Below are 26,342 nucleotides of genomic sequence, written 5' to 3'. Positions count from 1 at the left end.
TTAAGTAGAAATTTTAAACATTTAAGTGGCTGTTCTAGGGGTATGAAATGAGTCCTTTAACATGGACAAATAAGGAGCAACTTTGTGCAGTTGGAATGAATTTACAATCTTCCTATCCTTGACTGATGGAATGATTAGATATCGGTTAACTAAGGTAAGTTATCTAGGGGAAAGGGAGATTTTTAAAAATTACTATTGTTTAGCAAGTGGGAAGCGAGAAAAAGATTTGCTGAATAGCTCTTTGTGTTTTTCCACATTTGTTATACTACCCAGAACAAAGAACCTCTTTGATTGGAAGACAGTAACACCTCTCTCCTGGGTAATCCTTCCTTTCCCTCCACTGGTCTGAAAAGGAATGTAGTGTTTCAAGCATGTCATATTACCTACTGTCTCGAATCTGATACCTGGTACCCCTTTCCATCCTTTACCCTCCGCTCTACAAAGGACATCTTATTCTTCAGCCAGATTATTTACGGGGTGTAGGGAATGGAGGGAGGGAGATGATCATCTTCCAAGTTCCCAGTCGACATGAAAGATATTGTTGTCCTATTCCTCTACTAGGATGTCTTCCTCTGAAGTCCTCAATCTTTGCTTAAGCTGCTGCAACAGCATTTGTTGCCTGGTTAAAAAAAAAATTAGTTAAAAAAAAAAACAAACACCTTAACTGTATCTCTTCCTAAAAGTGATCCTAGGTAAAGCCCTGAGTTTAAATCCCAGTATTGTAAGGAAAAGGAGAGAGAGAGAGAGTAAAAGATCTTAGGCAATCCAGGTAGACTCTGGAGCCTCAGTTCTTCCTCCATAAACTTGGGCCTATTTCCCAGGGTACTCATGAAAACTATATTTTTTATCATCTAATATGTCCTGGACACTTATCATTTGACTTTTTAGCTACTAAATCTTTAGGCCTCTAAATGGGTTTGAAGACTTAAGACATTAGTGGCACCCAAAATTGGATTTGCAGTTCATTTCTGGTGGTGCCAATGACTGACTCTAGCTCGCTAGATTTTCCTTTGACCATCCTCTTTTAATTTTAGTCTTTGGAATATTTGCTGTAGAAACAAAACTTTAAAAAATATGTATTTTCTAAATGAATACGTAAGTGGTGCAACTGTATAGTACAAGTGTGTTACTGGGAGGATTTCAGAAAAACTTTAAATTTTTGTTCTTGTTACAGTCCCTTCCTTAGTTTCTTAAGAGGAACTCGAATTGATTTATTCAACATAAAATAGGGGCTCTGGAAAAGTATAGGATGCAAAGGGCTAAAGAAATAATCAGTTCAGAGGTATATAAATGTTAGTTATTGGCCCTGTCTTATTCATAGTTGATAGGGCTTGGGGGAGAGGCTTGATAAAAATTTATAATACAGTAAGAAATACTTATGGGTAAGGACAAAATGTTATAAGGTGTCCAGCTTTGAGCTGAGGTGTGACATATTATGTCCTAGGTAGGAAAGAGAAAGCAGGGGAAGATAGGGATAACAATAGGAATGACTCATATTTGAGTAGGTAATGCTAATTGATTACCTTAATTTGGTTATGTGTTGCATTACATGAGCCAGATTTTCATACTGTACCCTATAGATATGTGTAAATTTTTTGTCACTGAAAAACTAAAATTCCATGGCTCACATGATAGAGGGCTTGCCAAACATACAATGAATCTCTGGGTTTGACCTCCCAGTTCTGGGCTGGGAACTAAAATTTTAAAATTTTAGAAAAAGAAAATGAGAGTTTCCTGATTGGTATTTTTAAAAAATCATTGGCCTTGAAAAATACAAATTTTATGGTATTTAGATTGTCTTCATAAAGCCATTAAAAATGTTAGGAATTTGACCAAAGATTTAAAAAATAGTTACTTGTTATAAAAGAAAAAAAACTTTTTTCATAGTGCTTCATTTTTGTCATGCATCTGATCTTGTTCCCACAGAACTTATTTAATACAGGTAGGATACTGTTTTACAGATAGTGACATTAAAGCTTTTATTTGTCCCAAGGTCACATATCTAGCTGAGAGCTTGAACTACCATCTTCTGATTTCTGTGTTCTTGTTTATTCAAACTGAAAATACTACTGCCTGATTACTCATGCTTAGCAAGCTAAATTGAACAGGTATTCTGCAAGTTGTGTATATGCAGTAATATATCTTATTCAAAGCACGTACCTATATTCAATGTGGCTTCTCCCACAAGGTCATAATAAGTCAGTGATGGAATTACCCTGCTGTCCTGGCAGTCCTCAGTCATTGCCCCATTGCCACACTGCAAACATTCCATATTCTGAGGATCTATCAGAGGGAGTGTATCTTCACCTTCACTTTCGTGGTTTTGTTTTAGTCCTATAGCTTTTGCAGCCATTTTTCAAATTCAGGGTTAGTGGAGCTCATAACTGCCTATTTTTTTTTTTTTTTTTTTTGGGTCCGGTCGTGGGGTCTGAACTCTGGGCCTGGGCGCTGTCCCTCAGCTCTTCAGCTCAAGGCTAGCGCTCTACCACTTGAGCCACAGCGCCACTTCCGGCTTTTTTCTTTTTGCTTATGTGGTGCTGAGGAGTCGAACCCAGGGCCTCAGGCATGCAAGGCAAGCGCTCTACCACTGAGCCACCTTCCCAGCCCCAATAGTTTTTTTTTTTTTTTTTGTCGGTCCTGGGGCTTGAACTCTGGGCCTGGGCGCTGTCCCTCAGCTCTTCAACTCAAGGCGAGCGCTCTACCACTTGAGCTACAGCGCCACTTTCATAACTGCCTATTTTTAATAGTGAGATGACATTGGGTGAGTTAAACTATAAACTAAGGAATTAACTTCAAATTTGGATTAACTGAACCCATCTAAGTCTAGAAGTGTAGGACTTAAACATCCATCAACAGACAAGTCTGCTGGTCACACAGATGATCAATTGCTATGTGTGAATACATTTATACCAGGTTGGTATACTATAAAAAATTAAGCCGTGTGCCAGTGGCTCACACCTGTAATACTATCTACTCAGAAGGCTGAGATCTGAGGATCGAAGTTCAAGGCCAGCCCTGGCAGAAAAGTCTGTGACACTCTGATCTCCAATAAACCACCAGAAAACTGGAAGTGGTGCTGTGGCTCAAGTGAGCTGAAGAGCTGAGGGACAGCGCCCAGGCCCAGAGTTCAAGCCCCATAACTGACCCCCCGTCCCCCCCCCCCCAAAAAAAAGATTTTTCTTAATAGAAATCAGACTAGCCTAGCCTCTACTCCCAAAGATAATGCCTTATTTATGTGGTTGTCTTACTGATACTGATACATTTGTTTGGTCTGTCTTCCTGATTCCAAAAGAATATGTCACTTCCTCCACCTGCCTTCCCAGCCAGGCCTGTGCCCCTGATCCCTGGAGAGGCAGTAGGTTGTGGAGTTGATCAGTAGTCACCTTCCTTCCTTGGTTCTCCTCCTGGAAATTGAGCTGGGTGTCTCCAGATTCCACCATTAGCTTTGCTTTTTCAGAAGAACAGCAGACATGGGAGGACCCAATCCTGCTTTCTCAGCTGTGTGGGGTGGCTGGGTGCTGGTCTGGGACTGAGGACAGTCATTTGTACTGAGGAAGTGAGTCACCTGACAACCACTTAGGGAGATGCTTAAGAAGAGATGAATGATAGTCATGATTTCTGCAAGTGTTCATAGTAAGGACATAGTAGGTGGGTCTGTCTGTAATGGAGACACAGTTGGAGTTTGAGCAATGCAGTAGCTACAGGTGAGGAAAGTTTGAGGAGGTGATGAATGGGGGTGGAGGTTGCTTCAAAATTATGTCACTTATTAACCATATCACCTCAAAATATCATCTGAGCCATAGTTTCCTTGCCTGTAAACGATTCTATGCCGTAGAGTGTTTGGCATTCAGTGTTGTTCAGTCAGTATTTACTAAAGGTATCCTGGAGTATGAGACACTTGCTGGTTGATGTTCAGTGGGTACTAGTGGCACTTCCTGGTAGAGTCAGGTTTAGCAATTGCTATAGTTGCTAGTATATGGCAAAAGGGCTTCCCTTCTCCCCTTCCTGGACTGCCCAATTACTATTCAAAGAAGCTTTCTTGCCCTGTCATCTACCCAGTAATTAAACCCTGGAGTACATTGTGAAATTCCCATATGACCTAGAAACTCTGTAGCTGTGTATAGCTACTAAGTTCTAGGTTGAAGCAGGCATCTTTGAGTTGTGAACCTACATAACCCAGTCAATTGCCTCCATTCATTGTGTTTTGCTGGTTGCTGGATGAAGAATGCAATGAATTCCAAAGGAATTACTACCCCTAGGCTACAGCATTTAGGTTTTTTAAAATTATTTTAGAAAGGAGTCAAAATAAAAGCAAGAAAATACTCTTGTTCTTCTCAGAATATAAATACTGCTTGAGTCTAGAGCAGGAACCAGTGGCCAGTGCTTGTTTTTGTGTGTTTTATTGGGAATAGACACATGTGTTCGTATGCACATGTACTCACCTCTTGTCTGGGGTTTCATTTGAAAACTTGACAGACAGGGCTGAGTAGTTCTCTCAGGAAACTCAGGCTAATCTTCAGTAAATGGCGCTGGCAAAATTGGTTAAACACCTGTAGAAAACTAAAGCTAGATCCTTATATATCACCCTGCACCAGAATCAACTCCAAATGGATCAAAGACCTCGAAATAAACGCAGACACCCTGAAAACATTACAGGAAGGAGTAGGAGAAACTCTAGGGATCCAGGCCAAAATTTTCTTAATAAAGACCCAGAAACACAACAAATCAAAGAAAGGTTGGACAAATGGGATTGCATGAAACTGCAGAGCTTTTGCTTGGCAAAGGACATAGCTAACAAGATCAATAGAAAGCCCACGGATTGGAAAAAAATCTTTACTAGCCAAGGGACATGGGTCTCATATGTAAAATATACTTAGAACTTAAAAAATTAAATCCCCCAATAACAAATACTGAAAGAAACAAATGGCTGATTAATAAGTGGCCTAAAGTCTTAAAGAGAGACTTCTCTGAGGAGGAAGTAAGAATGGCCAGTAGACACATGAAGAAATGCTCAACTTCTCTAGCCATAAGAGAAATGCAAATCAAAACAACATTGAGATTCTACCTCACCCCAGTTAGAATGGCTATAATCAAGAAATCTAATAATATGCTGGAGGGGATGTGGCCAAAAGGAAACCCTACTGCATTGTCGGTGGGAGTGTAATGTTCAACCACTTTGGAAAACAATATGGAGGTTCCTCAAAAGACTCCACATAGAGCTCCCCTATGACCCCACTTTTGGGCATTTACCCAAACGATCACAAACAAAGCTATACTGAAGCTACCAGCACAACTATGTTTATCTCAGCATTATTTACCATAGCTAAGCTATGGAACCAACCCAGATGCCCCTCAGTAGATGAATGGATCAAGAACATATAGTTATATATACAATGGAATTCTATGCCTCCATCAGAAAGAATAACACCACCCATTTGTTAGGAAAAGGAAAGACTTGGAAAAAATTATATTAAGTAAGCCAGTCCCAAAGAAACATAGGTCCTATGGTTTCCTTTATTTGCAATAACTAATATATGTCTAGGACAAGCAGAAAAGGTCAAAAGCTATGTACATATGACCATACAACCTGATGCTAAGTGAAGTGAACCCCAAGATAGGGACACAAGTGGTTTTATCTTTCTTGCTATTGTTTTTAATGTATTTATAATGTACTGTGTGATTTTTTTTGTTTCTTTTGTATGTTCTTCCCCTATGGTATAACCCCTGTTTTCACTGTATTTGATGTCGGTGCCTTGCATCTTGTATATACATTTTTCTAATTTGGGGAGGGGAAGGGAAATAACAAAATGCTGAAATAAGGATACAGGTTTACTCATTTTAACAATGAGATGTACAAGACACTGTTGAAAATGAACTTTACAACTTTGGGCAGGGGGAGGGAGGAGGGAGGAAGAAAAGGGATGGTAGGGGAAAAACAAAGGAGGGGGTAACAATGCTCGATAGGAAATGTACTCATTACCTTACTCATGTAACTATACTGTACAGTATTTTTACAATTAAAAAAAGAAAAAAACCCTCAGGCTAACAAGCCTATTTAATGTTTGGCCCTTTAAGACAAAGTTTATCAACAACTGCCCCAGCCAGATCCACAAGAGAGCTTATGGAATGTGTCATAAACAGATGTTGCAGTGGCACAGAACATGCGCCTCACTGATGGGAAGGAAAAGTGTTGATGCTCCAGAGCACTGGCTCTGGTCTGTGGCCTCCCAAGGATGCCTCTGTTCTGTTGGACAGCTCACCAACTCAGTGAACACTGGACTAGACCAGGGTGAAAGAAGTCAGAGTTCAATTTAGTGGGAGGAAATGAGTCTTGGGAAAGGCCAGTAAGGATAGTTAGAGAGGGTGTTTCTAGGTGAGTAAAACTGAAACTTGGAGTAGGAAACAATGTATACGTTTATTTTCTGGCACTAGAGTCAAAAGACTGGAGTTTGACCTTCTGGATCTTGATACAGTGGAGGGTAGTTCAAGAAGATCCAAAAGCCCATCTGTGGAAGGTAGTTAAGATTTTATTGTAAAAGTAATTTAAGCTAGGCACTTGTGGCTTACACCTGCAATCCTAGCTACTCAGGAGGCTGAGATCTAAGGATCTCAGTTCTAAACCAGCTCATGCAGAAAAGTCTGTTAAGACTCTTACCACCATTTAACCACCAGAAAACCAATAACACTGTAGCTCAAAGTGGTAGAGTATGAGGCTTGAATGAAGGAGCTCAGGACAGCATATAGGTCCTGAGTTAAAACTCCAGGACTGACAAACACACACACACACACAAAGTCACCACCCTTGTGTGTGGTTTTATATGTGTGTGTGTGTTTACCTATGAATGAAATTTGGAAAGTAGGAAGACCCAGGCTTGGCTAATAATTAGCCCCAGGTGAATCTGCAAAAGAGGACCAGTACTATCCTACTGAGATTAGGGAGGCCTCTTGGTGTTATTTCATATATACTTGTAATGTGAGATATTTGTGATAGATGTGTACTGCTTTGTAATTACAAATCTGCAATCTTTAATTTTAGGAATTTGCAAAAAATCTCAAATAAACTAATTCATGTGGTTATGAATAGCTCTCTAAGACTGGTCCATAGCCGCCAGATGAACTGTCAAGAATGTAGTATCATTCTTTGAACTTGGTGGGGGTGTGACAGTGCTCCCCTATAGTTAATGTGTGGGAGACAATCTCCAGTGCAGCAGACTTGCACTGTGTGTTGTGTGTAAAACAGGTGAAGTGTCTGGAGCCTCTTTGACAAAGCACTGGGTTGTGGGTTCTGAGCGCCTGAAAACTGTGCAGCAAAAAGTCCAGTAAGAGCCAAGCAGCAGCCCTGTGAAGGAGGCGTAGCTGTAGTGTACATGAGAGTAGGAGAGGTGGCAGTGCGTGGTTGTGGGAGGTGCACGGTGGCAGTGAACCTCCTTTGCAGAGGGACTGGTATCAAGGAGGCGTCGGGAAAGATGAGTTTGGTTTTGTACACCTGAAGCTGTTAGGAAGCTAGGTAGACATACAGCTGTACAGGTTGAACATTATTGAAAGCTGAGAAAGAGCTGTCTGTGAATGAAAGGAGAGCAGTGTTTTTGGAAGGTGCAATGAGATCTGAGGATCATGGTTCAAAGCCAGCCTGGGAAGGAAAGTCCATGAGACCCTTACCTCCAATAAAACTACTGTTAGTAATGTCCCCACCTTTGGTCCTCAACTCCACCTAGACCTGAGGTCCTCCCTGCCTACAGTTCTCTCCAGACAGCTCGCCACTCCATCACTCTGCTCAGACCTCACTTCTGCTCTCACTTCCTCCCCCAGACCTACCTGCCACTTGGATAGGGGCGGGCACCGTGTGCTCCATCTCCTGGGGAGATAAGGTTTGGCCCCTCTAATAAACCTAATACTGTTTCTCCTGTCCCTGCCTGCCTCTGCGTGGTCCCCTGGGATGATCGTGAAGGCTTCTTACAACTCCAAAAAGCTGGAAGTGGCATTGTGGCTCAGGTGGTTAAGTGCCAGCCTTGAGCAAAAGAAGCTCAGGGACAACACTCGACACTGATGATGATGATGATGATGATGATGATAAGGATAAGGAAATCAGGTGGTTGAGGTTACAAAAAGACTCAGGTGAAGATGGCGGTAGGAGGAGAAAGGAAGGGAGAGATCTCAAGTAAAGAGGCCTTTCCCATTAGCGTGGCAATATGAGTCACCTAACCTCTTTCTTGAGTTTGGACAGGTGGGAGTAGGTAGGTGTAATGCTAGTAAGAAGGCCTTAATTATGCAATAGGTTATGTTTTATGGGGAGTCCGTTTCTGAGCCAAATTGTTCTGGTTTGAATGCTGGCTTGGCCACAATTTGTGTAATCTCTGACAAATTATATAGTCTCTTGATGACTCGATTTCTGTACCTATGAGTGCCATTCTAGCACCTCCCACATCAAATCTTGATTGGGTTAATTAGGTTGATGTATGAAGAGTACTTAAAAACAGTACCGGGAACACAGTGCCTTGTAAGTACTAGTGGGTGCCAATGTGGCCAATTCTTTTCAGGCCTCAGATTTTCCTTTGATTTGTGCAGGCCACAGAAAGATGTCAGGTAAGGTAGATGGATGGAGGTTGTGTTTTTTCAGGGCTCTCAGTCCATAGCTTCTCACTAGCAGTATCAACAGCATCCTGCAGCACAGCAGCACATTGCTGGCTCATCCCAGATAGTCTCACAGCTGCAGCAGCTTCATTCTGTGCACAGGTTCACATTCTGTCCCCTACTGGCAGCTAATGTCCAGTAGCAAATGTCCCATTCTTCAATGGTGCCTGTTTATACCCTTTCTAGACAAAGTAGCATCTGTCCAAGGATGGTCACACAAGGCTGTGTATGTACACTCAGTCTGAAGGGTACATGCAGGGTTATCTAAGTACCATGCGTATGTGACTCAAGGTTATGTGGATATGAACCAGCTCAGCCTCGGGCCTTGGAAATTTCAGGCCCAAAGTCCTCTAAAAGCTATGGTGGGAAAGCCTGACTTACCCATGTACTCTACTATCCCCTGATCCACTTGCTTAGGACTACTTCTGTAGGGAAGTGACTATGAAAAGCAAGCCTGAGAGTGAAGATTCAGACCCAAAGAGACCTCAGCTGCTTCAGTTCCTTGGGACCTCTTGATTGAGAATAAGTAATAATTCTTTTTTATGCAGTCTAAAAAAATTTGTTTTTGCCAGTCCTGGGGCTTGGGTCTGGGTACTGTCCCTATTCATCTTCTGCTCTAAGCTAGCACTCTACCATTTGAGCCAGAGTGCCACTTCTGGCCTTTTCTGTTTATGTGGTACTGAAGAATTGAACACAGGTCTTCATGCATGCTGGGTAAGCACTCTACCATTAAGCCACATTCCCAGCCCCAGTAATAATTCTTTTTTTAAAAAATTTCATTTTATTGTAAAGATGTTGTACAGAAGGATTACAGTTATATGAGTAAGGCAATAAGTACATTTCTTGTCAAGCATTGTTACCCTCTCCTTTGTTGTTCTCACACTATCCCTCCCCTCCCCTCATTCCTCCCCCCCCCAATAATTCTTTATATTTGATTGTCTCCTGTTACATGTTTTATTAAGTACTTAGTACATATTCCCTTATTTGGTCTTCAAACTAAACTTGTGAGATGTGCAACAATTATTAAGCTTCATTTCTCAGATGGTGAAAACTTCTTTCTGGTTAAGTAACATGAGTTAGATATGGACAACTATCCAGTCTTTGATTGAAAGCTTCATGAGTTCTTAGGATCAGAACCCAGGGCTCCTGACTGCACTCTGTACCTTCCCTTTTCACCACAGTGCCACCAGATTTATAGAAACAGTGCTTTGCTTTGCTTTGAAATAAATGATGTAGTGTAGGAAGGATGATCTCTGTGAAACAGTGTTGGGTCATCTTGTTTGCCTTTGTAGCACAAATGCTGAAGAAGGGGAATTTAGGCTCCAGACACCCTTTTGTGTGCTTTGTGGAACTGTGGTTTGTTACTGAGTTTCTCTACCTAAAATTTGTGGAAGGCCACAGACTTGTGGTAGCCAGGTGGTCAGATAGACCACATAAGGAGAGAATTTAATCTTGACCATGGGGTTGGTTGCAGGAGGTCCTATACCCAGTTAACTAATGAAGCTGTAACCATTGATGGACTAAGCTACAGCAGATTAAGTTGTTTTTCTGCGCCTCCCTCCAGCTTTTCTATCAGTGCTGACTGATCACGTTGTTTGTTGAAATTCTCAGAACCTGCTCTGGCTCTAGGATCTTCTGGATTAGGAAATCAGCCTTTGTTTTACTTTGTACAAATAAACTCCACTAAACTTTATTAGTCAAAGAAATTTTCCTTTTAACTCTTTTGTACGACCTGCTTGGCAGCCAGTTAGTTGAGAATTCTTGAGAACTAGCAAGGAACTCTGGTTTTAAGTTATGTTAACTCTTGGCCTTTTATCCACCTTAATAATTGGCTTTCACCTTTTCAAGTTTCAGTTAAATGGGTAATGAACTAAAAGAAATTCAGAGTTGCATTTCTTAGTATTGCTATGGTTAGCTTCTTCATTTAGGTAATTTCCCTCCTTTGTGGCCTGAACTTGTGACTTTTACTGGGTCAAAAGAGGAATACATAGCTGGGTGTGGTGGCATATGTCTGTAATTCCAGTACTACTTGGGACTAAGACCAGAAGATTGAGCATTCAGAGTCAGCCTGAGCTAGCAAGCTAAACCTTGTCTCAAAAAACAAAAACTAGGTAGAAGGGGAGGAGAGAATAAGTAATGTGTGTATACATATATATATATATTTTTTTTAACAGCACGTGAAGGTCTTGTCATGCTAGACAAGTGCCCTAACAATAAGCTATATCCCCAACCTCCCTTCTCCCACTTTTCTTGAGATGACAGACTGTTATTAATTTTCCAAGGCTGACCTCAAACTCTTGATTTGCCTGCATCAGCCTCCTGAGTAGCTGGGATTACAGCTGTGTACTTTCTGTAATTTTTATTTCAAATTCATTTTATTTTTTTAGAAAACCTGAAGGGGGGGGAATGCACACTAAGTGTTATTTCAATGTTATTTTATATTTTAGAATTTCAGGGACCATTGTGGGATTTGTATTTTATCTGGGGACTAACATAGACTGTTGTTGCTCCTCACAGGTATGGATCAAGTGCCACTGTTACTAGAGAAAATCCATAGTCGTTTCTATTGATTGATTGTGTGTGTGTGTGTGTATGTGTGTATGCATGCACACACATGTGCCAGACCTGGGACTTGAATTCAAGGTCTAGAAACTGTTTCAGAGCTTCTTTTGTTCAAGGCTAATACTCAGTCACTTGAGCCACAGTGCTACTTCCAGTTTTCTGATGGTTAATTGGAGATAATCTCACAGACTTTCCTGGCTGGGCTGCAATCCTCAGCTCTCAGCCTCCTGAGTAGCAAGGATTACAGGCATGAATCACTGGCACCTGGCTTCCTATTGATTTTTTTTTTTTTTTTTAATGGCGAATCCACCAGGTATCTTGGGTGTCCCCATTGCTGCTTCTTCTGTTTCCCTGTTGGACAGTGTCCCTGGCTTGCTGTGTGCCTGGCTGTGTCCCAGGCTTTCTGGGTCCTTTGTGCTGTCCAAGTTCATTATGATGCAACGCATGGGGTTGCTTTGGGCAGTACCCTTAGAACAGAGTGCTGATTCATAATGCACCCGTCCCACTTCTGAATTTTCTTATAGCCTTGTGACTCTCACATGGGGAATATGAGTGGCTCTTGAGAAAGCTTTTCATAAGATACTTTTAAAAATTATTATTGCAGCTGGGCGCTGGTGGCTCATGCCCATAATCCTAGTTACTCAGAAGGCTGAGATCTGAGGGTCACCATTCAAAGCCACCCAGGCAGATTGGAGAGTCTTAGCTCCAGTTAACCACCAGAAAAGCTGAAGTGATGCTGTGGCTTACAGTAGTAGAGTTTAGCCTTGAGCAGAAAGCGCTCAGGGATAGCACCCAGACCCTGAGCTCAAACCCCACAACCAAAAAAAAAAAATTACTATTGCTTGGATGACTTTGCTTAAAGTTAACATATGCATTTCTTGCTGTCTACTTTGGTCTCTAGGACAAAGTGTTCCTCCTCCTTTTCTAGGTAGGGTTATTGGGGTATTTGTGGTTTTATTTAGGTTGCTTACAAAGAACTAATATTAATTAACCTGAGAACTTGTGGAAATAATCCAGCAGTGGTGAGAACTGACCTCTCTAGAGCCTTATAAGTCTTTGAAATCATTTGGTACATGACAGACTTTTCACTGGCTTCCCTTTGCAGTCTGTCTGTCTTGATAATTTTGTATGGCTTCTAATGATGTTATAAATATCCAAATGGCCATTGACAGAAAAAAATGTTCTCCCACCTCTGTTTTAGAGCTTATATAGTTCCTTGAGGAGATGTACAAAACTAATATAATAATCACTAACTTACAGAGTATCTTACTTTCCTAAACATTGTGAAATTAGTGATCTTAAAAGTAACTAAGCCGGGCGATGGTGGCTCATGCCTGTAATCCTAGCTATTCAGGAGGCTGAGATCTGAGGATCGCAGTTCAAAGCCAGCCTGGGCAGGAACATCCGTGAGACTCTTATCTCTAATTAACCACAAAACCAGAAGTGGCACTGTGGCTCAAGTGGTAGAACGTTTGCCTTGAGCTGAAGAGCTCATAGTGCCCAGGCCCAGAGTTCGAGCCCCACAACCGGCAAAAAAAAAAAAAAGTAATTATAGTTTACTTTTTAACAAATACGTAGGGAGTATAAATCACGTAAATAATAACCATTACTTCACTGACTTGAAAAATCCACTCTGGGCATTTGTTTTTATTAAAATATTTATGTTAAATATTTTAAAAATATTTATTGTTTTTTTGTTTTTTTTGGTTGGTCCTGGGGCTTGAACTCTGGGCTTGGGCGCTGTCCCTCAGCTCTTCAGCTCAAGGCAAGCGCTCTACCACTTGAGCTACAGCGCCACTTCCGGTTTTCTGGTGGTTTTATTGGAGATAGGAGTCTCACGGTCCCTCCTGCCCGGGCTGGCTTTGAACCGCGATCCTCAGATCTCAGCCTCCTGAGTAGCTAGGATTACAGGCGTGAGCCACCAGTGCCCGGCTATTTTAAAAATATTTAACAAGTATGTCTTGCCTTTTGTGACATTTTGCAGGCAGCATGGAGAGGTTCTGTGAAGGTCCTTGAGTGAGCATTTTTTTCCTTTGAAATTTGTTTTTCCATTGAAACCTGTGACACTTAGTTTTATGTTGACTTTCTGTAGGTGTTTTCACAGTCCTGTGTTTGGTATGGAGAATGTGGAATTGTATCTGGAGATAAGAGGTACAACTGCAAATATTCTGGGCCACCAAAACCACTGCCTAAGGATGGGTATGACTTAATACAGGTAAGTTCATTAGAAGCACAAAATGTTGATCATAAGATCATCTAATTTAGACCTTAAATATAATGATGAAGTAAGGCTTAAATCTTTTCCCAGACTTAACCCATAACCACAATACAGAGAAGATAACTCCAGAGGCTTAATTTTTCAGGGGCTGACTTTGTACCTCTCATGATGTTTCCCAGTAGCAGGTTACTTACTATTTAGAGGCTAACCTTGAGCACAAAGAACTCAGGGATAGCACCCAGGCCCTGAGTTCAAGCCCCAAAAATGTAACTTCCTGGGACTTCAGCAAAATGTATTCCAATTTAGCTTGTTGTTGTTGCCAAATATCAGGCCTTGATTAGACTGTGCTGTTAATAGGCTGAGACTTCTTCCTCTTCATTTTTAGTGAATTTTCTATGCTTTCCTGAGATCCTGTGAATTTTGACCACTACCAGAGTTCTACTTTATTAGCACTTTTACCACCCTTAATACATAGGGAAATAAGGGGAAAAAAACTGGGAATGTCTAGGTGACAAGACTGGTTTTAGAGACTTAAGTTCTCAAAAATCAAGTTGACATAATAATCTTCTGGGCTACTTCTTTCATTAGGATTAATAAGATTTTTACTTTATCTGGAGTACCAAGGGCAGTTTTGAATAGCACTGTGATTGAGCTTAAAAAAAAAAAAATGTGAAAAGATGCCAGGCACTGGTGGCTTATCATTCTAGCTACTCAGGCTGAGATCTGAGGACTGAGATTCAAAGCCAGACTAGGCAGGAAAGTCCATGAGAGAGTTATCTCTAAATAACCATTCATGTGCACACACATACAATATGAGAAGAGCAAAAATAATAGAAAAGAGAAAATGTCATAGAGAAGACAAATCTCAAAAGAAAAAAACACTAGATATTTCTATGGCTTCTACCTGAGAATCCCTAGTTTATTGATAATATGGTTAAAAGAATTCTGCAAGAACTTTTCAGCTACATAAGAAGGAAACATTGTCCTTCCTCTAACTCTACTGCTTTCATTTCCATGTCTTCTTTCCTGAAAGGAACTCTGTCCAGGATTCTTCTATGACAATGTCAGTGTCTGTTGTGATGTTCAGCAGCTTCAGACATTGAAAAGTAACCTGCAGCTGCCTCTGCAGTTTCTGTCTAGGTAGGTTGACTGCTGGGCAAATAGAACCAATGGGTTTTGGGTACCTTGGTATCAGTAATTTTCTGATTTCCTTTTAAAAGTCAAGTTTTTAGATCTATTTTATTAAGAACGCATTCTTACAACTTGTCAAAGATAAAAGGGAAGTAATCTTGATTTAACTTTGTTCTCCTCGAGTTACAGACTTGGTTTCCTCTGAGATGTCCTCGCCTCACAAGGTGTCTGCGCTGTGGGTAGCTTTTTTTCAGGCAGGAACTTTAAAAAAATTGTTATTATAAAGGTGTGGTGTACAGAGGCTTTACAGTTAAGTCAGGCAAAGACTACATTTCTTTTGTTTTTGTTTTGTTTTGTTTTTTGTCGGTCGTGGGGCTTGAACTCTGGGCCTGAACGCTGTCCCTCAGCTCTTCAGCTCAAGGCTAGAGCTCAACCAGTTGAGCTACAGCACCACTTCTGGTCTTCTGGTGGTTTATTGGAGAGAAGAGTTTAACAGACTTTCCTGCCCGCGATCCTTAGATCTCAGCCTCCTGAGTAGCTAGGATTACAGGCGTGAGCCTTCCTAAAGATAAATAAACAAGACCAAAAAAAAAAAAAAAACAAAGAAAACTTTTTGTTTCCATTTCCTGGAGTTCATTTTGATAAATATTATTTTATGTGATCAGAAGCACATAGGCATTGTGCCTTTGTATTCTTCCCCTAATAATATCCTCCTTTGGTCTCAGTGTGCGTGAATGCCTAGACTCCTGTATAATTCATCATGTCCCAGTGTATTTAGATCTAGCTTTGCATTTGAGAGAAAACATGTGCTGTTTGTGTCTTTAAGCTTGGCTTATCTCATTTCACATGGTTCGTTCTAGGCCCATCCATTTCCCTGAAAACGACATGTTATTCTTTCTAAAGGCAGGCAAGAACTTTTGGTGCTCTGTGAGGAGGAGAGGTTCTTGAGACCTCTCGGGTTCTGCAAGACCCTGTCTACATCCATACAGTCCTGTGCTGCTGTTTCCTTCTCCTCGCTTCCCCTGCCTTGCATGTCCCTTGTGTTCTTCCTGTGTTGAAATAATGTGTTAATATCAGGTCCTTAGTACCTTAGGACTGCTAAGCTTGCTGTTGTGTACTTGACTGGTCTGTCAAAGTTCATTTTGCTCATCTGTTCTCTATGACAAAGCTAGTGCAAATGGGTTGCACAATAGTTATTCTTCTATAGGCCTACCTAGCAGTTTCAAATGGGCAAAAGAACAAGCTGGTGGTACTCTTTACAACAGTAGATTGTGATATCTTTGTAAACTTTTTTCAGATTTCAGCTCACTGATAAAAATGGATGAGGAGCAAATGTAAAGAGAAGAAAATGTTCTTTGCAGCTATCACTGTAGGTGGCTAGCATAAGCCAGCTTCCACCAAGGAAACCCTGCTTTTTAGCAGAAATGGATAATACAGAGTGGAAAACCATCACTAAATTGTTCTCTCGGGATTTTACATAAAGTAATAGTAGGGTAAGAGTTAGAATCTGCCGGGAGCTGGTGTTCATGCCTGTAATCCTAGCTACTCCGGAGGCTGAGATCTGAGATCCCAGAATTGAAGCCATCCTGGGCAAGGAAGTCTGTGAGAAAGTCCAATAACTACTCAGAAAAAGCCAGAAGAGGCACTCAAGTGGTAGAGCACTAGCCTGGAACACAAGAAGCTCAGGGAAAGTGTCCAGGCCCTGAGAAAAGCCCCAGGACTGGCAGAAAAAAAAAGTTAGGGTCTAATTGGGTCATTATAGGTTGTTGTTAGACTTCAATGTAGCTGGATTGGAGCCTTTGTCACTTGATTGGAACATATTTAGTTAGCACTTCTCTAAGTGGGGCATTATAGATTTAAATATCAACATATAGCCAAAATTTCCCCCATGACATCAGAGATACCAAAACTTTACTTATACTAGCAAATAGGACAGTCTGGCATATGGAATCTTAGGCAGCTGTGAAGCTGATGATCAGTAGAGATGAAATGAAGTAGCATTTATAGAGATTAGTAATTCATGGAAACAGAAGAAAACTGTGCTATCCAAAAGTGGCTCTTAAGATTTCTGCACAAGCTTCTAGAAAGAGTTCAGGTGTGTGCCTGTTTCTTTCACTAGATTCTTTCACATCTTCCTCATTCTGTGTTGTCCATGATCCTAGTAGAAACTCATCTCAATTATTTGTGTTTGGAGAATTAAGTAAAATAAAGCAATAGCTTGTGTAGGTAACCTTGGACCAAAGAGGAATGTGACCCCTTTTGCCACATATCAGGTAGGGGCTTAAACTTTGAACCTGAAGGACAGTAGTCAGCATTTAGCGCTTTGAAAAACTCATGTTTCTGAAATACATGCAGCCAGAGAATAACACAGCTGTTCTGTTTTTGTTTGGCAATGCTAAGACTCAAACCCATGACCTTACATAAGGGCTGTTCTTTTATCTTTACAAGCTGTTAGGAAATCTCCTGTGTTTTAGGAAGGCCTAGAATTATTATCTAGGGCTTAGAAGAAAGTCTTCTATTAAGTTAAAGATGAAAACTGTAATATGCTAACTTATTTTTCCCCGTTTTTATGAGCGATACTTGCAGTATTGCAGTTTGAATTCAGGACATTGCACCTCTCAACTTGCTTGTTTTAATTGGTGCTCTACCATTTGAGCCATGCCTCCAGCCTTATTTTTGCTGGTGATTTTGGAGACAGAGTCTAGTGAAGTTTTCTGCCCAAGGTAGTCCTGAAACACAATCCTCAGGTCAGTCTCCTGGCTAGCTAGGATTATAGGCATGAACCACTGATGCTTGGTGTCTTTTTCCTTAATCAGAATTATCACAGTTCCAGGATAAAGGAAAACATCTTTAAATTACAAAGAACAGAATTAAAGAAAACATATTTCTCTTTGAAATTATATCTGAACAAAATTAATGTTGTAAAGCTAGGGAAGTTTTAAAAGCTGTTTTTTCATGTTAAAGTAACCTGAGGTTTTAAGAATTTGTGAGGTAAATACATTTCTGTAGAAATAAATGTCTTTTTTCAGAAAAATTTACATACTCTGTACCTAAGATGGAGTTTTTTTTGGTGGGGGGGGGGGGGGTTGGAGCATGAGACTGGGGCTTGAACTTGGTACCTGATACTTTGCTCATTGGTCAGCTCTCTACCAACTGACCCATACTTCCAACCCTTCTGTATCTGTTTTAAATCATATTTTTACTAGCCTTATCTATGAAGACGTATAAAATATGATTTTTTTTCTTTAGATGTCCATCCTGTTTCTATAACCTAATGAGTCTGTTTTGTGAGCTGACATGTAGCCCTCAACAGAGTCAGTTTCTGAATGTTACAGAAACTGAAGATATTGTTGATCCTGTTACAAACCAGACAAAAACAAACGTGAAAGCATTAGAGTACTATATTGGACAGAGTTTCGCTAATGGTAAGTAAGCTTAATTCTTTCTCTTTAAAAAATAAAACAAAACCTGACAATGCATCAAGTTGTTCTTTTTTTGTTTTCCTGTCAATTATGTGTAAAATTATATTGCATTACCATTGCTTTGCTTGTACCTTAACACTTTCTACCACCAATAGATCTCTTTAAAACATTTATTTTACCCCCTTCCTAAATTTCGTTTAACATATGGAAATTTTTCGTATGTGTAAGTTTACCTGTGTATCTTACCTGTGTAACCATTGAAACTTTGGTTCTAGCAGGCATGAATTGTTTTAAGCTCATGAATTACTGTAAAGCTTCGGAGATGGGGTAGAAAGGACAGTAGCTAGTAGAGAAGAAGTGGTCTTGATTTTGAGGAAATAGGTCATCATACAGGAATGTAAGCAGAAACTACTAACAGAAGAAATGGGCCCCCAACGACTAGAGATCATAGAATAATCCGAAAGAAGACAGTCTGTTGAAAATGAAATTAAAGAATTTTGAAGAGTAGAATGCTATAGAAAAGGAACGAACAAGTTAGAAGTAAAACCAAGTGGATCTTAAGAAGAAACAGTCATCAAAATGGACTGAAAGATAGATTAGACACAACTAAATACAAAATGTTTTAGACTACTCTAATATGTCAATAAGATCAAATTTTTCACCTATAAGAAGAATAAAATACAGATGCTGGGCACTGGTGGCTCACCTGTAATCCTAGCTACTCAGGAGGCTGAAATCTGAGGATCACGGTTCAAAGCCAGCCCAGGCAGGAAAGTCTGTGACACTCTTTTCTCCAATTAACTACCAGAAAACGAGAAGTGGCACTGTGGCTCAAGTGGTAGATCGCCAGCCTTGAGCTGAAGAATGCAGGGACCACACCCAGGCCCAGAGTTCAAGCCTCATGACCAACAGAACAAATAAAATAAATAACATACAACATTTCATTGTAATGACCAATTAAAAATTATAACAGGAGGGCTGGGAAGGTGGCTCAGTGGTAGAGTGCTTGCCTTGCATGCATGAGGCCCTGGGTTTGATTCCTCAGCACCACATAAGCAAAAAGAAAAAAAGCTGGAAGTGGCGCTGTGGCTCAAGTGGTAGAGCGCTAGCTTGAGCTGAAGAGCTGAGGGGCAGCACCCAGGCCCAGAGTTCAGGCCCCATGACTGGACCAAAAAAAAAATTATAACAGGAAAAGTTTAATAGAAAAAGTATTCCAGGGCTGGGAAGGTGGCTCAGTGGTAGAGTGCTTGCCTTGCATGCATGAGGCCCTTCGTTCGATTCCTCAGCACCACATAAGCAGAAAAAGCCAGAAGTGGTGCTGTGGCTCAAGTGGTAGAGTGCTAGCCTTGAGCTGAAGAGCTGAGGTACAGCACCCTGGCCCAAGAGTTAAGGCCCCATGACTGGCAAAAAAAAAAAAAAAGTATTCCAAGCAGGTACTGGTAGTTCACACCTGTAATCGTAATCCTAGCTACTCAGGAGGCTTGAGATCTGAGGATCGTGGTTCAAAGCCAGCCCAGGCAGGAAAGTCCGTGGGACTCTTCTCTCCAATAAACCACTAGAAATCTGGAAGCGGTGGTGTGGCTCAAGTAGTAGAGCGCTTGCCTTGAGCTGAAGAGCACAGGGACAGCGTTTAAGCCCACAGTTCAAGCCCCATGACTGACCAAAAAAAAAAAAAGACATCCTGATTGGAGCAAGAACATGCTCTCCAGAATAACTTACATATGTAGCAGCTGATATATAACCAGTGTATTATTACAAGTCATTGTAGAAATGGGCTTATTGGATTGGCACAAATTAAAAAGTTGAGCAATTCCAACTCTTGGTGAGGATGTGGAACAACAGGAATGCTAATAAGCTGCCTTCCTCATAACTTGTTGCAAATGTTTGAAAACCATTTGAAAAACATCTCTTAATATCTAGTAAAGCTAAAGATAAACACACATCTCATTCTATTTACCAAAGCCTGCCTTACAAAACTTCTAGTACATGTGAATAGGGATACCCATGTAAGAACTTCCATAGTAGTATTATTGATTATGAAAAATAGAGATATCCAGACAAATTTGAAGTGAGAAGACAAGTCACAAACTGGGAGGAAATTTTTTGCAAAAGGTATATTTTATTAAGACTGTGGTCCAAAATATTTTTCTTAAAACCTTAACAAAACCTTACAAAAGAAGGTATAGGTATGTAAGAAAGATGCCTGGCATCATATGCCAGCCAAGAATTGTAAGTTAAAGTCACAGTGAGATACCATTCCATACTTAATAAAATGACCCAAGTCCAGATCACTGATCCATCAAATGCTGCTGAGAATATAGAAGAACTGGATCCTATTCATTCCTGGTAGGAATGCAAAAAGGGACAGTCACTTTGAAAGACAGTTTGGCAGGTTTCTTGTCAAACCATGCCTGTCATACGATCTAGTAGTCATGCTCCTAGTATTTACTCAAGATGAGTTGAAAACATATCCACACAAAAGTCTGCACACAGATATTTATAGCAACTTTATTTGCAATTGCCAAAACTTGGAAGCAATCAAGATGTTTTTCAGCAGGTGAATGGGTAAATAAACTGACACATCCAGACATGGAATAATATTTATCATCAAGCCATGAAGAGAGGAAGAATTTTGAATCCTATTACTGAGTGAAAGAATCCTATCTGAACAGGCTGTACAACATATGATACCAAATTTGACATTCTGAGAAAGGCAGAACTTGAGGGAGAGTAAAAAGTAGTTGTAAATGGCTAGTGAGAGAGAAGAGACAAATAGCACAGAGGATTTTTAGGCAGTGAAATTGCTGTGTTGACTCAATGAGGCTGGGTACATGTCTGTATACATATGCCACAACCCATAGAACATACACCAAGATAAATCCAGATGTCATCTGTGAGCTGTGGGTGATAGTGATTTGTCAGTGTAGGTTCATCATTTGTAAATGTCCATTAAATGTTCATTAATAGAAAATAGATCATTATATTCCTATCAAATATTGAAAACTATGAAATATATGAATTAGTTGTCTGTATAAAGATGACGTCACAACTGTTTTTTTTCTTTCTTGCTTGCTATTGTTCCTAACATATTTATAAGGTACCATGTGATTTTTGTTGTTGTTGTTGCTTTGTATGTCCCTCCCTGACAGTATAACCCCTGTTTTCACTGTATTTGATGTTGGTACAATTTGGGGAGGGGAAGGGAAAAACAAATTGTTTAAATAGGGATACAGGTTGACCCACTGCAACAATGAGATGTACAAGGCACTATGTTGAAAAATGAACTTTACAGTTTAGGTGGGGTAGAGGGATGGGTGGAGGGAAGAGCGGTTTGTGTAGTTGAGGAGGTGGGAGGGAAGGGATAGTAGGGGAAAAACAAAGAAGGAGACAACAATGCTTGATAAGAAATGTTCTCATTACCTTGCTCATATAACTGTAACCCTTCTGTATAGTATTTTCACAATAAAAAACTTATTTAAAAAAATGTTGGTTGAAAAGTTACAGAATATCTGTAGTATGTTGCTTGTGTGAAGTTTTAAAATAAAAGTGCCATCAGTTCATAGATACATAGAGTGGTATTGCTTCCTTGGAAAAAGTCTGGAAAGTCATGAAACATTTAACCAGTTAGGGTATATCCAAGCAATTCAACTGCCAGGAGAAGTGAAAACCTGCTGAAAACATTCTGCTTAGTCAAAGAAGTCAGCACGAAAGACCATTAATTATATGGATATTTCTTCAAAATGTCCAAAATAATCAACTTTATAGAGATGGAAAGATTAGTGGTTAGTAAGAGCTTGAAAGGTCAGGAGATAGGATCATATCTTTTTTTTTTTTTTTTTGGGTCCAGTCGTGGGGCCTGAACTCTGGGCCTGGGTGCTGTCCCTCAGCATTTCAACTCAAGGCTAGCACTCTACCACTTGAGCTACAGTGCCACTTCCGGCTTTTTTCTTTTTGCTTATGTGGTGCTGAGGAATCGAACCCAGGGCCTCATGCATGCAAGGCAAGCACTCTACCACTGAGCTACCTTCCCAGCCCCAAGGATCATATCTAAAGAATACAGAATTTCTTTTTGAGCAGATAGGTTTTTGCATATTGAAATATGCTAAAATCCATTAAGTTGTATGTATTGTATGTGAATTACATTTTGTTGCTTTTTTTTTTTTTTTTTTGGCCAATCCTGGGGCTGGAACTCAGAGCCTGGGCACTGCCCCTGAGCTTCTTTTGTTCAAGGCTAGCACTCTACCACTTGAGCCATAATGCCACTTACATTTCTTTTTTTCTTTTTCTTTTGCGCCAGTCCTTGGACTTGAACTAAGTGCCTGGACACTGACTCTAAGATTTTTTGTTCAAGGCTAGCATTCTACCATTTGAGCCACAGCTCCATTTCTGGCTTAAATTGGACATAAGAGTCTTATGGACTTTCTTGTGTGTACTGGCTTCAAATAACCTTAATCAGGTCTCAGCCTCCTGAGTAGCTAGGATTACAGGCATGAGCCACTAGTACCCTGTTTGTGAATTATATTTCAATAATGTTTTTAAAGGTGAAAATAAATCTACAAGCATAGTTTTTTTTAAAAAAACTTGAATCCAAAGACAAATAGAGAAAAAGATACAAATCACCTCAAAAGAATGACAACTGGCATTTTTTTTTTTTTTACCAGAATCTAGTAATAAAATAACATTCAGATTTCTGAGAAAGATAATTCATTCTAGCTAACTTCTTTTTCAAAATGAATATGTAATCATCTCCTTTCATGGGACTTAGAGGGAAAAGATCCTGGGAACTTTTTAGCAAACAGGGATGTGTGAATGAAAATGAACGGTATAGAACCCACTCTAAGTGCTTCCTTGTGTAAAGAACATGATCAATATTGTCTTTTTGAAGTATGTTGTCCTAACTGTATTGCAGCAAAACCAAAAAAGAGAATAGTATTGGGTTCATTCATACATAACCTCTGCCCCAAAGCTAGTTTCCCCTGCAAATTCTGCAGTTCTCTAGCTGTGTAGTTCCTGCTGCAGCTTTATTATCTCAAAAGGTCCTAGGGTTCTCTTTCCCGAGTCTTAATGCTCTCCTCTGTACTGAGAGTCTTCTTGAAACTGTTTTGAGAACTCAGTGTCTTGTCATAATCCTTTCCCTTTCCTGTTGTGTTTTGTTTTGAGTTACTTGGAACCTGGTATTGCTTAGAATCAGGCATGGTCTGGTAAGCTAATTTAAGGGAAGTTCCCTGCCTGTAGAGTTTACTGCTCCACATTCCATTCTGCTGGCTAGCATGTTTGCAGTGCATATCAAGTCTTGCATTTATATTTCAGAGGCGTTTTGTAAGATCTTGCTGGGAAATTAACATCAGGTCTCCATCTTTTTCCCTTTCAAATCTTCTAGCAATGTACAATGCCTGCCGGGATGTGGAGGCCCCCTCCAGTAATGACAAGGCCCTGGGACTCTTGTGTGGAAAGGATGCTAGTGCCTGTAATGCCACCAACTGGATTGAGTATATGTTCAGTAAGGACAATGGACAGACACCATTTACTATCACTCCCATTTTTTCAGGTAAGGACAACAACTCCCAAATGTGACATATTTATGATGTTTTAAAGCTAGGGAATCATACTCTTCAAATGGAAGATAAGCAAATTCAGATACCTACTTCCTAGAGTTTCTCCTATAAGAAAGGTAGCTACTACCAGATGCCAGGGGCTCATGACTATAATTCTAGTTACCCAGGAGGCTAAGATCTGAGAATCTTCATCCAGCCCAAACAGAAAAAAAAACCTGGATTCTTATCTCCAATTAACCAGCAAAAAGTCCGACATAGAAGTAGAGCTTACATGATAGAGTACTAGCCTGGAACAAAAAAGCTAAACAAAAATGTGAGGCCCTGAGTACCAGCACAAAATAGGACTGGGAGGGTGGTTTAGTGATAGAATGCTTGCCTAGTATACATGAAGTCCTGGGTTCGATTCCTCAGTACAACATAAACAGAAAAGGCCAGAAGTGGTGCTGGCTCAAGTGGTAGAGGGTTAGCTTTGAATAAAGCTCAGGGACAGTTCCCAGGCCCTGAGTTTAAGCCCCAGGACTGGCAAATAAATAAATAATAAAAATAAAGGCCACCAGGATATTTACCCTGCCTTGGTTGAGTTAGGTGGTTTGGGAGTTGGAATGCAAGAAAAAGAAGTGACTTTAGAGATTGATAATATAATTCAGAGACTAACCTGTGAATTTGCTTGCTTGCTTATTTTAAGAAGCACCCAGAGAGCTAGTATAGTATTAGCCTTTACCCTAGTATTAGCATTTACCCTAGCTGCTCAGAATGGAATAAGACATGATGGAAAAATCAGCTTGGTATGTGGTGAGTTGGTGGTCAGTGACAGTACCCTGTGCAGAATTATTGACGTCTCTTCAATTTTTACAAAGCAACAACACACAACTTGGTTAAAAAAATGAAACAAAAATCTCTAGTTCTTATTCTTGCAGTTGTGTTGTATTTGAATGTGCTTATTGTTGGGTTTAAATATCACTTACTGCTCAGTATGTTCTCAAATAAAATAAAATAAAATTTAAAAAAAAATAAATATCACTTACTGCTAAAGTTTTAATGCTTTTTTCTTGAAATCACCATTCAATGCAATTCCTTCCTTTAGATCTTTCCATCCATGGTATGGAGCCCATGAGAAATGCAACCAAAGGCTGCAACGAGTCAGTAGATGAGATCACGGGGCCCTGCAGCTGCCAGGACTGCTCCATTGTGTGTGGCCCCAAGCCCCAGCCCCCACCCCCTCCTGTTCCCTGGAGGATCTTTGGCTTGGATGCCATGTATGTCATTATGTGGATCACCTACATGGCATTTTTGTTTGTGTTTTTTGGAGCATTTTTTGCAGTGTGGTGCTATAGGTAAGTGACTTTTTTTCCCTCATCAAAGGTAATAAAAACAAAATTAAGTGGCACTTTTAGTTTGCACTTGCCAAATCTTAATCAGAACAGGAAATAAAAATCCATGGGATAACATTCCATAGATTATGTAGCTCCTGTTGCTAGTAAAGAGTCAAGTTCATCTAGACATTTGGAATTAGGGTTTTTTGTTTTGTTTTGTTTTTGTGCCAAGCCTAGGGCTTGAACTCAGGGCCTAGAGCACTGTCCCTGAGCATTTTTTGCTTAAGGCTTGCACTCTACCACTTGAGCCATAGCTCATAGGGCTCATAGGGCTTTTTACTAGTTTATTGGATATAAGAATCTCATGGCCTTTCCTGTACAGGCTGGCTCCAAACTGTGATCCTCAAATCTCAGCTTCCTGAGTAGCTAGGATTATAGGTGTGAGCCACTGGCATCCAACTGGAGTTAGTTTTATTAATTTATTAAGAATTCTATAAAATCCAAAGCATCATGCATTAATCTATTCTTTAGAAACCTACAGTTACATGACCCAAATATTATTAACTACAGTATTATAGTCCTCTTCAGTAATGCATCTTTATTTAGGATAGTACATTTCATTAACTTTTTATTTTTAAATAATTTGAAACTTACCAACCTGTTACACTAGTATTTTTATATATCTCCTTTTTCTAGTTTCCTTAGTATTACAACTTACAGAACTCATAATGATCAGAACCATGAAAACCCTATGAAAATATCACTGATAAAATATTAGCTGAACTGCAGACTATATCCATTGATGTTCTTCATGTTCATTGTTTGGTTTTAGGACTTCCTAGTATATTCACTTTTTGTGTTTTGTTAGTCTCCTCTAGTTCCTCTGTCTTTCCTTTTTTATAATCTTGGCATTCTTGGTGAATGCTCTTTAGTTATTCTGTACCATGTCTTCAAGTTAAGCTTCAGCCAATGTTTTCTCATGGTTAGATTGACAAGAACATCACAAATATGATGATAATGTCTTTCTCAAAATATTATATCGGGGATTCATGATATCTGGGTGTCTCAATACCAGTGATGTTAACATATGGTATAGGTGGTATCCACTGTGAAGTTACTATTCTTTCTCCTTATAATTGAAAATTTCTGAGATGAGATACTTGAATACTATGATACTTTATTTCTTCTGAAACTGTCACCCACTCTTCACTGGTAGTTTGGTCTCATACAACCATTATTTCTATGATGTTCGCCTAATGGTGATTGTGGTTTCTTTTACTCATCTACATTTACTAACTGGGCTTCTTCCTGCACTTATTCAATTATTTACATTATAAGCTTTTATTGGTTCTATGGCTTATATCCAGTATTATCTATTTTGTTGCTTTCTGGTTTGGACATTTTTCTTGGCTCCAGACCTGGCTGTTCTTCAAAGAACTCTTGTTCTTTTGGTTGGAGAATGGTTAGAAACAAAGATCTGGGCTCTAGGTGTGCTTGTTACTACTGTGGA

The 26,342-nt window shown here is 39.9% G+C and overlaps 1 protein-coding gene across 1 annotated transcript in view; it reads left to right on the top strand.

The window, feature by feature from the left end:
- Positions 1-26,342, top strand: part of Npc1 (NPC intracellular cholesterol transporter 1) — a 57,414-nt gene that overhangs the window by 2,895 nt on the left and 28,177 nt on the right. The window contains exons 2-6 of the mRNA XM_042675026.1: positions 13,286-13,408; positions 14,445-14,551; positions 17,792-17,967; positions 23,345-23,512; positions 24,604-24,853. Coding sequence (XP_042530960.1) covers positions 13,286-13,408; positions 14,445-14,551; positions 17,792-17,967; positions 23,345-23,512; positions 24,604-24,853 — 824 coding nt within the window. The remainder of the gene's footprint in view (positions 1-13,285; positions 13,409-14,444; positions 14,552-17,791; positions 17,968-23,344; positions 23,513-24,603; positions 24,854-26,342) is intronic.

Source organism: Dipodomys spectabilis, unplaced genomic scaffold, assembly GCF_019054845.1.
Source record: "Dipodomys spectabilis isolate Male_0828 unplaced genomic scaffold, ASM1905484v1 ptg000024l, whole genome shotgun sequence".
In the NCBI taxonomy this organism is placed as follows: Eukaryota; Metazoa; Chordata; class Mammalia; order Rodentia; family Heteromyidae; genus Dipodomys; species Dipodomys spectabilis.
The sequence above is the reverse complement of the archived record's forward strand: the minus strand, read 5'-3'. Positions and strand labels throughout refer to the sequence as shown.